The following is a 15,306-nucleotide window of genomic DNA, read 5'->3' on the forward strand; positions in this document are numbered from 1 at the left end:
GAACTCTGTGGAGCAATTCAGCTGATTGACTGCTGGCCTTTGAAAAACATTGCATTCTGCTTGCCTAGAGTACGCATAACTCTGAATACATAGTAGCTGTGACCATATATAACACCAAACTGCCTGGCGCCAACATTTGTGGATTTTCAGCGCCAGCTAAAGTATGCTTCTCTTTAATGATGTGGGTTCTTGATGTATTAGGCTCAAGGTCAACCCTACCATTAGACATAATGAGGCAGCTACCAGAGATGGCAGGTGCTGGGGGTAGCTTCCCCTTCCCTCAGCAGTGCCTAAAGGTAGCCTGTTGCCTTCAGGTGCAGTCAAGGTCCCTCTCCTGTTGCCAGTTCACTTGGTTCTATATAGAGAATGAGAGAGCACCATCTTGTTCTTTGCCTCAGGCAGCAAAATGTCTTGGGCCCACCCTGACTAGGCCGCTGATGTTTGCCTTGAGGGGTGTACAGTGGTACCTCGGGTTAAGTACCGTATTTTTTGCTCTATAAGACTCACTTTTTCCCTCCCAAAAAGTAAGGGGAAATGTGTGTGCGTCATATGGAGCGAATGCAGGCTGCGCAGCTATCCCAGAAGCCAGAACAGCAAGAGGGATTGCTGCTTTCACTGCGCAGAGATCCCTCTTGCTCTTCTGGCTTCTGAGATTCAGAATATTATTTTTTCTTGTTTTCCTCCTCCAAAAACTAGGTGCGCCTTGTGGTCTGGTGCATCTTATAGAGCGAAAAATACGGTACTTAATTTGTTCTGGAGGTCCGTACTTAACCTGAAACTGTTCTTAACCTGAAGCACCACTTTAGCTAATGGGGCCTCCCGCTGCTGCTGCGCGGCCAGAGCACGATTTCTGTTCTCATCCTGAAGCAAAGTTTTTAACTTGAGGCACTATTTCTGGGTTAGTGGAGTATGTAACCTGAAGCGTATATAACCCGAGGTACCACTGTAGTTGTTGAACTGGTTTATATTGTTTTAAAGTTCTTACTGGATTTCTTGTAGGGTTCATTTGATACATCACACTTTGGAGTGACTTGAAGGGTGGGGTTAAAATCAATTGATCGTAAACAATTCATGGCTTGGCATTATGTGAATGAGCTGCAGGAAGCCTTGAAATCTATCCTCTTTTCTTGCCACATGGCTGGAAAAAGGACTTTGGTGTATTTCTCCTTTGGTGAATTTCCCTGAATTATTGCTGTATTCAAATGGAATCTCAGCTTTTTGCTGTATCCAAATTGGGGATCAGGGCTTGTGCACTTACTGTGGTCAAACAAGCCAGCTTCAGAAACCATGGTTTGAAATTGGCTTGTTTTGACAGAGAAGGATTAGTTGATTCCCACTTTGGCTTCAACAACGAGCTGAGATGCAGAGAAACTGAAAATAAATGCTGTTGGGGTTCTTTTTCTGGCTGCACATGAGAGGAGGGAGAACATAGGTCTGTTGCTTGCTGTGGCCCATTGACTCAGTGCTAAGCCATGGTTTAGTGTTACGTCTCAACACTGTCATTTGCCTATCTACAGACTCTCCAGACTGCGTGCCATATTATAGGTACAGCATACAAAAAGAATACAAGCCCAGGAAGATAAATTGTCTCAAACGTCTATCTTGGAGAATGCTGCTTGTTTCCTTTCCTCAGCATGATAGCTTTCTTCCTTATGTACTTTGAAGCACTATGAGTTTGCATTGAATTTGTTTGTTTTATCAGCCTTGTTTTTTCCTGCTATTGTGTTTTTGATAGGATTACAGGGACTGTAATGTTTGCACATTTTAAAGATGATGATGGTGAGCCGCTTTAAACCCAACATTGTTGTTGGAAAAGTGGAATACAAATATCAAATAAAAAAAATCAATTCTACCAAGTGTACTACAACCTGCATGCTTACACAGAACCAGCACCAGCTGATAGGTTGATTTAAATGAGAGAGTGACCACATGGGAAATGTTTCCTTGTGTCCTTGGCTTCTCATTTGAATCTGGCCTGACAGTGCCAACTGGGGAAGAAGGTTGTTGGCAGCATGTCACCGTGTACAGGGATATTTGGATCTTGTCCCTGGACTCCAAACAGAGGGCCCTGTGTTCAGAACGTGGAATGAAATGAGAAATGCACTTTCAGTAAAAAGGAAGAAAGAAAGAAACCTCTTGTGGAAATGTTTTGCTCTTGCTGTTTGAGTCTTGGCGCTGAGGCAGTCCTTTGATCTTGGATTTTATTGCTGTTGTCTTTTCCTAGGCAAAGGAGATGTTTTTGGGGATGTCTTCTGGAAAGAAACTACCCTCGCCCAGTCTTGTGCTAACGTAAGGGCTCTGACATACTGTGACCTTCACGTGATCAAGAGAGATGCCTTACAGAAGGTGCTGGAGTTCTACACGGCCTTCTCACACTCTTTCTCCAGGAACCTCATCTTGACCTACAACCTGAGGAAAAGGGTAAGGAGTTATTGTGTGCTTATGAGGGTGGTCTCGGGTTGGCTCTTTTCCTTTTCGATTGATTCTGTCAGGATTTTTTTTTTTTTTTAAATGGAAAATATGGGTGTACAAGAATCCTCACTGGTAAACAACTCACCTACGGTCATATTTGCACTACAATGGGGTATAACTTGGACAACAATCTGCTCCTCTGTTTCCTCACTTTGCACGCTCCCTGCATCCCTCCCCTCCCCCAATTCCGGAATTTGCACTGGGGATTCCTTTTTAAAAAACAGAATAAGACTTTATTTAGAGTTCAACAATAACAAAGGGGGGGGGAACCACAGTAGTTGTAACATAAAATCATTACAATTAACCAATTTTAACATTTTATAAATACTAATAAAGAAATTATACACTGGGGATTCCATGGATTTTGTTGGATTCAGCCCATATACAGTGGTACCTTGGTTTAAGAACAGCTTAGTTTACGAACAACTTGGATTAAGAACGCTGCAAACCTGGAAGTAGGTGTTTTGGTTTGTGAACTTTTCCTTGGAAGCAGAACATGTTGAGTGTGTTCCATTTGTAAATTGAGTCTCCCCCTGCTATGGGAAAGCACGCCTTGGTTTAAGAATGCTTTGGTTTAAGAACGGATTTCCGGAATGAATTAAGTTTGTAAACCAAGGTACCACTGTATTGATTCACACCAGTTTACCAGAGAATTTTCTGCATCCCAGCAAACTAATATAAAATTACCGTGGAGTCAATTACAATGAAGCATGATATAAAAAATGTGTCAAATTGGTGGGTAAGATGGGGATGTAAAAAATCCAATGTCTGTTGATATGCCAGTGTTCCTAGGAGACCCTGAGAACTGTAGCACTGCTCAAATAAATTCTCAACACCCTTTCTATGCTACAATTCCCAGGACTGAGAATCCTTGGCCCTGCACAAATAACCATAGATTCCAGAGTTTCCTAGCAAGAGGGAATGACAGTTAAAATCTGTAATGGAGATAGTTTCTGCTTCTTCACAACTTCGGTATCCAGCAAATGTGCCTCAAACCTTCTTCCTTATACCTCTTTTTTTGTATATGCTCAGAAATTTGTGAAGACGGGGGTGGGGTGGACTGTGCATATATTTAGTGCATTCTTCCCTCACCCACAAACATTCGCTCAGCACTAAGAAGAGTCCGCTATTGCAAAAAGAGAAATGCAAACAGCAACATCAGCATTTTGAAGGATAGAATTAAAGAATTGCCATAAGAGGTTTTGTGGGAAGCATATTCTAAAATAAAGAAGTCTCCAAACTGAAGTTTGTGTTAGTGTATAAGAGTAAAGAAAATCATATAGTAGAAATATGATTGTGAATGTAACATGGAGAAATCCTGAGGTATGCCATGGAATGAGGCCTCAGACAAAAGGGAGGCTACTCAAGAGGTGAAGATTGAGGCCTGTTCTCTTCTCTGCGTTTGGCTCCTCTGAGTTATTCTCTACAACCCTTGAAAGTGGCAAGTAGCTGTCACTTCATCCAGCCAGTCAGATTTATTAACAAGAAACCATTGCTGATCACAAAAATAGCACCAGCATGTTTTAACATAGGCAATTCCCAGTCTACAAGGCCCCATGTTGCACTGTGAAATCTTGTCTGAACTGTGAGGGCAAATGTTAAAACCTTATATGTAGTGTAATTATCCCAACCCATCAAGAAATAACAGATTTTCTACCTACATTTTTTTTAAAAAAGGAATCTTCCTGGTAGAGTTAGACAGGGAGCAATGCAGTACATAATGAGCAGCATTTTCCACACCTCCTGGACTGCAGGTACATAAATGATGGCTTAAAGGTATTCTGGCACATATTCTGTGCTGTGTTGTGCAATGGTTGCATGGGCAGCTAGTATGTGTATTTATTTACTCGAAGACAGATATAATTGAGCTCCCAGGTCTGTGGCAGAAAATTGGCACAAGGCAATGGGTGTACAATGTTTGCCATGGTTTACGCGATATGGTTGCATTCTGCTAGTGCTTTGAAATAATCTCTCAGACGGAAGAATCAAATACACTTTCTGGTTGTGGGGTTTTGTTTTAGCTCTGCATCATTTCTGCTGAGACGGTATGGGCTGCTTTCTGTGGTAATATATTTTAATAGTGTTGGAACTGTTGCTTCAGATACAAGGAAGATAGGAGAAAGCCATGAAATCTGATTAAAAGCCAGAAAAAGGCTTTACAAGGGTATAGCTTTGCAACTATAATTGGCACCGTGCAATAAGCGTATCCTATTTTGTCGAGACATTCCTTTATTATAGCTTCAAATACAGCATGGAATTATTTGGCCTAATTAATTAACCTGTTTGTTAGTATATTTTGACGGAGACGTGTGAGAATCACCACAGCGTTATGTGCCATTTTTTATACCTGCCAGTGGAAAGACTACTTATTTGTTTTCAAAATCATGTTGGCAGTAAACAGAGATAATCATTTCATTATGCCCTGTTGAATTGAAGTACGCACTCAATTAGGTGCAAACAGAATAAATTAAAGCAGGAAAACTTCAATACAATGTGGATATTTCCTTCAGATTAAGGCTCAAGATCCCTTTATGAAGGACCACTGGACAGTTAAGTCCAGTCAAAGGCGACTATGGGATGTGGTGCTCATCTCGCTTTCCAGGCTGAGGGAGCCAGCGTTTTGTCCACAGACAGCTTTCCAGGTCAAGCGGCCAGCATGACTAAACCGCTTCTGGTGCAACGGGACACCGTGACTAGTGCCAGAGCGCACGGAAATGCCGTTTACCTTCCCGCCACAGCAGTACCTGTTTATCTACTTGCACTGGTGTGCTTTCGAACTGCTAGGTTGGCAGAAGCTGGGACAGAGCAACGGAAGCTCACCCCTTCATGCATATTCGAACTACCAACCTTCTGATCAGCAAGCCCAAGAGGCTCAGTGGTTTAGACCACAGCACCACCTGCTCCCAATGAAGAGATGCATGATGCAGCCACCCCATATATCACCTTCTTCAGTGATGTGCAGTTGAAAGGCTGCCTGAATTCACATCAGCATGAAAACCAGCACATTTTTTTTATAGGCACACCTCTGCAGCTGCCGCCCCAAATGGAGGCACTCCCTGCCCCGCCCACCTCACCTGAGAAACATGCTGAGCAGGAACTGGGAAAGGATGGGTCCTTGCATCCCTTGGGCATGCAGTATCACCCACTGGTGGGGAAAGCAGGCAGACAGTGAGAGTGGTGGCAGTGGCAGTGCCCAAGGTGGAGGAGCACCTGCTGCTGCTCTGCAGCTCTGTCCAGTGGCAGCAGTGCTGCATGGAGGCGCCAGTTGGGAGAGCAATGCTTGCCTTAGGAGGCATAATGCTTTCCTTGCCCTGGGCTTTGGCAACCCACGCCATGCCACTGTTTGTAAGCAATTTCCCCTAATGAAATGCATTTTTGCATATTTCCTTCACAGACAATGTATATTGTTATGCAAACTTTATTATTTATATACACATTACTTGGCTGGAGAACTGCACTGCAAAATTTTGAAAGGTGGCTGCGTTTTGGCTCACTTATTATTTTGGGTATTGTGAACTAGTTAAGTTTGTTTTCAAATACACACTGAGACAACTTTCTCTCTCATTCCATCCCAGCTTAAGAAACTGTTACTTTTTTAAAACCAGAGCTTTCTTTATGCTAAGCTTAGAAGGGTTATCTGCGGATTGATTTGGAAAGACATATTCAGGCAAAGGAACTTCATTCTTTCCCTTTCATGTTATTCTATGAAACATTTATTGTAGAAAGCACATTCCATCATAGCAATTTCCATCTGATTATTGAGATAATGGTATTTTAATTGGATTGCAGTCAGTGATAAAACTGATGCTGATTGATGGTGAGAATGGTTAAACTTGATTAGTATTAAGTAAGTGAACTGCATTCTTTTTCTTTTATTTGCAAGAAGCTGATTGCAAATTAGAATTGGCTACCCTGAGTTACCCAGCACACTTATTTTGCAGGCTGCAGAAGATGTAAACATTGTGTTAAGAATATGGATAAGGTATACCAGATGGGAAATGTTGAAGAAAAAATACAATCTGTTTTGAGAAAAGTGCTTCATTCATTACCCATAGGTTGCATTCCTGTTTGTGCTACAAATATTTCGGTTTCTCATGCTTGGAGTCTTTAAGGATGTTGTGTGTCTGTGAGGGAGGAAGAGCTAGAATCTAGGCTTTAGGTGAGTATAATTCTATCAGTGTAACTGGCATGGGAATCATACACAACAAGACATTGAAGAATGGAACAGTTAACAGTTGTGTCCTTGTGAATCAGGTCATCTGTCTGATTGCTTAACTTTATTTTTTAAAAAAGAACTGCATGCCCATTTATCCTTTTGATAAAGAAAGGCATGTTGAGTGCATAGTTAAACTATGGAACTCACTTCCACATGGGGCAGTGATTGCCATCAACTTAGATGGCTTTAAAAGAGGATTAGGCCAAACCATGGAGGAGAGGGGTATTGATGGCTGCTAGCTGCAATGGCAATGTTCTATCTTCACTGTCAGAGGCATTATGTCTCTGATCACTAGTAGTCTATGGGAATCACAGGTGGGTAGATGCTGTTGTGTTAATGTCCTGTTTGCAGGGTTCCCACAGTCATCAGGATGCTGTCTTAGATGGGTGATTGGCCTGATTTAGCAAGCTCGGCGTATGTTCCATTTATAACTGAGATACATTCCACAGTGACTTGTAGCAGGGCCTTCTCAGTGATGGCATCCCAGTTATGAAACTCCCTTCCATTGGAGATAACATTTGCCCCCCCTTCACTGACATCTTTTAAAGGTCTGTGAAAGACCTTTTTTGTCTGGACTTTAGGGACAGAAGAGGTGGCTAGCCTGCTTCTATTTTCCGTGACTTCTGCATTGTTTCTGTTTCGTAATTGAATTGTAAATTGTATAATTTTGCAGTATTATGTTATATTTTACTGTATTCTTTGAATACTGCCTTGAAAACATAGGTTGGAGGATGGTCTAAGAATATAAAAGAATAACCATAAAAGTTATTTCCTGTTAAAATTGTATCCCTTCATGCAAGTTGCAAATCTGAATTGCAGAGGAAAGCTTCTGATAGCACAATTACTAGACAATAGACACTTTTGGCAGAGAAACCTTCCTCACTGAAACTCTTCTGTGCTGAAAACCTGCAGAACCAGGTTTATTGTAGACCGGAACAAACTTTTGCCACTCATTTGATGGAATAATTGGGTGCACTCTTCCCACCTTAGATAAAATCTATGCTGTCAGGTGCCATAAGAAAGCGGCAGAGATAGCGCAGGATAGTACGCACCCTGGAAATGATCTCTTTCAGCTTCTGCCTTCTGGAAGAAGGTATAGGGTTATAAAGGCCAGGACTAGCAGCCTGAAAAACAGTTTCTACGCAAATGCAATTCTGGTTCTAAATGCAGCATAAGGGGTCTCTATAGTGTAGTGTATTTTAAAATGGGGTTTCAGAGTTTTTAGGGGTTTTTGAATGTTTTATGTAGTTTGTCAATTTCATTGTTCTGCATGGGACAATGACAATAAAGATATCATATATCGTATATCGTATACACCCCGCCACTCCGTTATTATACATGAGAACCTTTTCCAACTTTAAGTTTTTCTGTCCATCGTACAATCTGAAGTTGCCACAGATACAGTCAATATTGTAACTGAATTAATTTCCAGGACGCTAGGTTGAATGAAAAATTGTTGGCCTCAAAATAACTGTCCTACCAAGGGGATGTGAGAGCACACTGAACACATTTAGGATGGTTAGACATTTTTACCTACATCAATCCATCAATTCTACTGGGGATTCCAGGTTATACTTCTTTCCACTGGGAGATCTCTTTGGAGAATATAAAGATTCCTATGGAAGAAGAAGTTTCCCATCATCCTTAGTAATGACGATTGGCTTAGTAGCTTCCCCCCTTTCTTCCCCCTGGTTTGAAACTCCACGCATTTTAGCCTCTTTAATACTCATCCGTGGAGTGCCCCTAATTGGTACATTGGCAGAATGCTTCCTGTCTTTTCTGTTTCAGCAAATATTTGCTTTAGTTTATGTGTACACTACTTCTTCTTGATTGCTCTTAGTTTACTTTCACTCACTCGGGGATGGGCGTGTTTGCTTTCCCTTGCACAGATGCATGCGGTAGTTTGCATGATGGGATATAGATGATTGCTCATGCCCTACCAGAGAGAGCTGGCTGGCTGGCTGGCAGTACCCTCAATTCAGCTCTCTCTAGTGCTCTCCATGCCTTGAATATTTCATGATGCCATTTAGCCATTAGGTCTTTTAGATGGTGTGAGAGATGATTAAACAACTGGCTGCGAATACTACAGAAAGACCTTTTTCACAGGTGGAATGCTCTAGCATTTCATTATGCTTGCTCTGCTCAGGAAGTCTAGACAGGCAGGCAAGCACATGTTTCCTTTAGGACTGTGGATTTGTCTTCTGAAATACCAGATGCAATCAGCACACTTATTTTATAAAGCTATATGTGAAATGATTACCCCGTGAAATAACTTGAACAATGTAAAATAATGGCTTTGGATTTCGGTGGCTCTACTCATTACATTTTAGGTGCGCACTTCAACTTGTGCCTGTTAGTAGCATAATATCTGAACGTTGAAAGAAGTGTAATCTTTGGCAGAAGGCAAACCGTTCGGAAATAAATTTCAATTCTCTTTTAGTAGTTAGGTTCGCTTCTTAGTATAAGAAATGTTAGTTTTCAAAGATGCAAGGGCAATCCTTTAATTGTAACATCACATGACATTTGTGGCCCAGTCTGCATGTAAGGCTATATGCCAAACTATGGCCTTGTGCAAATGAGTGGGTTCCCAAAGTGAAGGTCACAGCTGTTGCATGCTTTCCACAATTGTGCTGCTCCTGCAGTACTACCCAGGATTCATCCTTGGTTTATCTTAAGAGTTATGTCCAAATCCACACTTATGGTCTGCCTCCCCTCAGACCATGAATGATAAACCAAGACTAAACCTTAATTACACCATGTGTTTTGTATAGAACAGTGTTTCCCAGACTTGGGTCTCCAACTATTTTTTGGACTACAGCTCCAATCACCCCTAGCTAGCAATGGCCAGGGATGATGGAAATTGTAGTCCAAAAACAGCTGGAGACTTGAGTTTGGGAAACACTGTTCTAGAGTGAGAAAAACCAATAGCATGGGTTTAGATGTAACGCTAAGCCAAACCATACCTTAGCCTGGGTTGGCCACAACCTCCACTCTGGAAACCTGCATGTTTTCTCATTCATGACAAAACAAATTCCTTCCAGTAGCACCTTAAAGACCAACTAAGTCAGTTCTTGGTATGAGCTTTCGTGTGCATGCACACTTCTTCAGAAAAATTCATGCTAAAATTCTCATTCATGCTAAGTCTTGGTTTGGCTTTGTGTTATATGTTAATCTGGTAGAAAGATAAAGGGTAAAGGGACCCCTGACCATTAGGTCTAGTCGTGGCTGACTCTGGAGTTGTGGCGCTCATCTCGCTTTATTGGCCGAGGGAGCCGGCGTACAGCTTCCGGGTCATGTGGCCAGCATGACTAAGCCGCTTCTGGCAAACCAGAGCAGTGCACGGAAACACCATTTGCCTTCCCACCGGAGCGGTACCTATTTACCTACTTGCACTTTGATGTGCTTTCGAACTGCTAGGTTGGCAGGAGCAGGGACCGAGCAACGGGAGCGCACCCCGTTGCGGGGATTTGAACCGCTGACCTTCTAATTGACAAGTCCTAGGCTCTGTGGTTTAACCTACAGTGCCTCCCGCGACCCTTGAATTTGGTATATAATTTGGTATATAATTGTATAAATTTGATGTCACACTTTTGAGCATCTCTCTGCTTGACTGATGGCTAGCTGTTTCCTGTTTTGCCTTTTGGGTGTTTTTTCCCCATAGAAGTAAAAGATCAAGAAAAGCTTGTAGCAGGTCAATTCTGATGCAATGACATAAACTGCATTCTTTGCACTTACCATATAAAAGTACATTTGCTTTTAAGATTAATGTATCCTTGCCTTCAGAAAATCTTAAAGGGAGTAGTTCTGCCAAAAAAAGAGAGTCTGGCCATTGTTCTTGTCTGTCTGTGATAGGGACACTAATAGTTTATATTGCAGGTAGCATTATTCAGTACTCTTTGCAAATTACTGCAAGATTTTGAGCAAAGCAGAATTAATATCTGACCATTTGCTCAGAGAGCTTGTGCAGCTCAAAGACTTGCATGATTCAGAAGCAGATGTTAGATTGATACGAGATGAGAATCTACACCCTATCTTTTTCAAGGTGTTCTTTTCTTTTCTTGCTTTGCAGAAATGTTATATTTCCACATCCCCAACTGAGGCTGCCGTCGTAAGGGAAATGCGACACCATTTTTGTATGCACAATTCATTAAGTACTGCTCAGGGCTTTACTGCCACTCAAGACGAGCATTGGGATATTGTTTATGCTGACCTGTTTTCTAAATTAAATAAGATAAACTCACTTGTCACATTCCATCACACACTGGTTCAAATGGCTGGAGCAGAGGAAGGAAATGGTGACAGTGCTGCCAATCGTCACAGATTAATCTGGAGTTGGTCTTGTGGTTACATAATTCAACCATTTTTCTGAAGCTAAGTGGAGGTAGGTTCGGCCAGAGTTTAGATGAGAGACTGGGAACCCTACATACACTGCCATGAGTTGCATCCTGGAAGTCTCCTATGCCCTTTCACTGATTTGAAAAGCACTTTAGGGATGTTGCATATTGGAAATCAGTGCCTGAAATAAAAATATAGCTTAAAATGTAATGAATGAGCTTAAGGAACAAGAAGAAGTGGAGAGTCCCAGGCCTGGAACAGATCAAGCCTCTCATATTTTCTCTTAGTAGCTTTGAGGGAAGGGGTGGTTAGAGTGGCGAAGGTAGAAGGAGTAACCTTAGCCTCTGCCCAGTATACCTGAAGGAGCATCTCCATCTCCATCGTTCAGCCCTGACACTGAGGTCCAGCTCCAAGGGCCTTCTGGCGGTCCCCTCACTGCGAGAAGTATATATCAATTACTTTTGCATTTAGACTGTCTCAGACCATCCTGGTACTTGTGCAATATCCACATAGCTCAAGGAACCATGGCCTTCTCAGCAGTAGTGCCCACCCTGTGGAACACCCTCCCACCAGATGTCAAGGAAATAGACAACTACAGTCATACCTTCGGTTGCGAACATGATCCGTGTGGGAGGCATGTTCGCAACCTGCAGCGTTCGTAGCCTGAAGCGCCATGTCTGCGCATGCGCGTGGAGCAATTCAGTGCTTCTGCACATGCATGTGACGTCATTTTGCATTTCTGCGCATGCGCGAGAGCTGAAACCTGGAAGTAACCCGTTCCGGTACTTCCAGGTTTGGCACAGTCCGCAACCTGAAAACGCGCAACCCGCAGTGTTCGTAACCTATGACTTTAACTGACTTTTAGAAGACACCCGAAGGCAGCCCTGTTTAGGGAAGTTTTAATATTTGATCTTTTACAATGGTACCTTGTTTTGAATCTGGGATCCGTTCCAGAGCCCCAGACGCTCCACGAAAGGGATGCTCGACAAAGTGCCGCTCTATGTACAGGCGCAGAGCAGTTTGTGATTCTGCGCATGCGCAATTTGGGGCTTCTGTGCATGTGTGAGTGGCAAACCTGGAAGTAACCCGTTCCGGTACTTCCGTGTTTGCTGTGGACGTTCGGCAAAATGGACGGTCGACAGTGTGGACGTTCGCGGAGGTATTACTGTATTGTGTTTTTAATATTTTTTGGGAAGCCACCCAGAGTGGCTGGGGAGGCCCAGCCAGAAGGGCAGGGTATAAGTAATAAATAACAACAACAACAACAACAAAATATCTCCCTCCACCATTTTTCCCATCTACAATTCCCCCCTCCAATATGCCATTTGTATAGCAGCTTTGGGAGGTGGTGGGATTTAGACTGGGGAAATAACTAGCACAGAAAGAGTTAAGCCGCTTCCCCAAACTAGTCACAGCTCAGCTGTTTATATGAAAATAAATTCTCATCACAGATTTCCAGCAACTTTTCTGGTTCTCTTCCCTAAGTTATTGAGTGCAGTTATGCTGGCTTTCCTACTAGAAACCATTGTACAGTACAGCTGAATGATCCCTAATTTGTCCACGATTTCCACTGTCTGCTCTGATTTTAAGTCATTTCAACAGCAACCCATATGTGGCATTTTTTGCCAGTGAAAAATAAGATTGCTTCAAACAATTTATTAGTTTGCAGAGTTTCAGTGTCTTCTGCCCTTGTATGAAATGTAAAGAGCTTCATTTTATGTTAGTCTAATAGAATCTATATAAGGATTTGTAGACATGGTCGAAGATTATTTGGGATAAAGTTTCGGCATTATCATCTCCAGTCAATATAGAAAGCTTTTTTGGCATTCTTTGACACACGCATTCAGTGCAGCAATTCTCTTCTGACAATTGGGATGTGATTTAGAAATGACCCTTCCATCTCCATGCCTACTTCTAGTCTCGCCTTGCTGCACTGCAGAGTAGATGGAAATGCTGGTGAATTGTGTCCAAATTTGCATTTCATAAAGACAGAGCTACATTTCTCGCTTTCAACACCAGCCATACACCTTCTCATAGTGTTTTCAGGTGCCTTTCTTCTTTTCTAAAGTTGGTAAATAACACAATGGTAGATGAGATGAATTGCTAACATTCTGGCATTCCTTGATCGTGTGGCATTTGTTCTGAAAATATCTACAGGACTTTCAAAGCATTCTTCTCCACTTAAGTACTGTGGTACCTCGGGTTAAGTATTTAATTCCTTCCGGAGGTCCGTTCTTAACCTGAAACTGTTTTTAACTTGAAGCACCACTTTATCTAATGGGGCCTCCTGCTGCTGCCGCGTTGCCAGAACACGAGTTCTGTTCTCATCCTGAAGCAAAGTTCTTAACCTGAAGCACTATTTCTGGGTTAGCGGAGTCTGTAGCCTGAAGTGTATGTAACCTGAAGCATCTGTAACCCGAGGTACCACTGTAATCACTGAAGGTTACTCTATCTGGATGAGTGCCTCGAATATACTATGGGTAAGCAGTTATATTGTATGACAAATCATGCAGTTCCTATGAGACTTAGGAAATGTAATATGGAAATTCATGGGAACACCAAATGCAACATGATATGACCATCAAATTGAAATCTGGGCAGCTAAAATAATGTTGCAGGACTTTAAAGGTAATAGCAGCAAAACCAATTGCCTTTGTCTGTCCCACCTGCAATAAAATATGTCTCCCCCTATTGGTCTCCAGTTTTAGCTAATTTGTCCTTATCCAGCCCTCCATGTTATAGAGAAACTGGGTGCCATCCACATATTGGTAACTTCTCATCTCTAATTCTCCAGCGACCACTCCCAACAGCTTCATATAGATGCTAAACTGCACGGGGGACGGGCAGGGACCTTAACATTGTGTGCCAAATCCAGTTAGGGCACAGATAACACCTAATTTACAATATATCACAACAGACTCTTGCATAACATTAAAAACACAGAAGAGCAAATATTTTTTAGCTCTGTCAAAGCTTTTATGAATATAATTAACAATATAAATGCCTAATATTGTACTCATTAAACCTCCACCTTCAATTTTAAATATTTCCTTTCCTTTCAAAACATATCTTTGTTAAAACTATGCCAATCCAGAACCATATAAAAAGCTAGCCTTTTGGCCATTTATTTGCATTAAAAAAGACAAAATAGAACATCAAAAGACAAATGAACAGAATAAGTTAATAAACAGCACAAAATGAAGATAAGAGAGTCAGAGACAGAAATGCTTCCCTTTTTCATTTCTCTGCAGCATTTTCCCCACCCAAAGGTCCTAGCTCACTCAGATGTGTCAATGTCTCTGTTGTCAGCAACAGACTGGACAAGATGCTGCTGGCATCTGTATAAAATCTGGGTCAAACAGAGGAAAGCATCCAGATGGAATATAGTTGAATCACTGATGGGTTATAGGAGCTCACATGAGACCATCGCAAAACAACTTATCTTTAGCAGCACAGAGCTAACTTTCAGAAATGGCAACTGCTAGAGTTTGCATCCAGCCTCCCTTCAGTAAGCAGCAGGTTAGGAAATGACAGCCAGGTGCCTTCTAATGGCCATCTCAGACCATGACCCCATCCATCTCAAAGGCCACCAGAAGCCTGACGTCTAGAAGACGGAGGGTTACACTGGGGCCAGTTGTATTTATGGCTGTTGGTTTGCCTTTCTCTTTTGGTTTTTAGGCGGCAGGATATAAAATGCTGCTAAGTTGGGTATTTGTGGGATGCACTCCACAGAAAAAGAAGCTTAGCCCCATGATTGCCTTTTTAAAAGGACAATTCTTATGACATTTACATTTTGATCTGCATTTTATTAATTGCTCTGCTGTGGATTAATTGTTCTCGAGGTGTAATTTGATGGTTTTGTAATTTTGCTATGGCTTTTTGTGCACTGTCTTTTGAGGGCAATGTGACCTACACTGAAAGGTGGCTCAGAAATCTTTAAATAAGGACTAGATCCTTACACTGATGTAAATTCATTATTTTCCCACTAAAACTAGTAGAATTGGACTACAACAGCAATCACAATAGAATGAGAGCCAACTTGGAGTGAGCTGACATCTGCTCATACAATAGGGCTTCTTCTTCCTCTTTCCCAGGCTGTCCCTTACATCCCCCTGAAAATTCTGGTGGATTGGGGGCCCTCCACAGCAGCTTTTGGGGATATATGGGGTGCTGGAGGAGGAAGAAGAGAAACTAGAAGCCTGGTTGTATCAGATCTCTATTGCATAAGCAGGTGGACGTTATTAATGTCACCCATTGAGTGTAAGGCTGGAATCCTATGTATA

At 42.1% G+C, this 15,306-nt stretch overlaps 1 protein-coding gene across 6 annotated transcripts in view; it reads left to right on the top strand.

The window, feature by feature from the left end:
• The window catches only part of KCNH1 (potassium voltage-gated channel subfamily H member 1), a 223,006-nt gene that overhangs the window by 119,140 nt on the left and 88,560 nt on the right, over positions 1–15,306 (top strand). For all 6 annotated transcript variants that reach the window (XM_081854588.1, XM_081854589.1, XM_081854591.1 and 3 more), the window contains exon 10: positions 2,225–2,421. In XM_081854588.1, coding sequence (XP_081710714.1) covers positions 2,225–2,421 — 197 coding nt within the window. The remainder of the gene's footprint in view (positions 1–2,224; positions 2,422–15,306) is intronic.

Source organism: Podarcis erhardii (genome assembly GCF_964252035.2).
Source record: "Podarcis erhardii genome assembly, chromosome: 3".
NCBI lineage: Eukaryota > Metazoa > Chordata > Lepidosauria > Squamata > Lacertidae > Podarcis > Podarcis erhardii.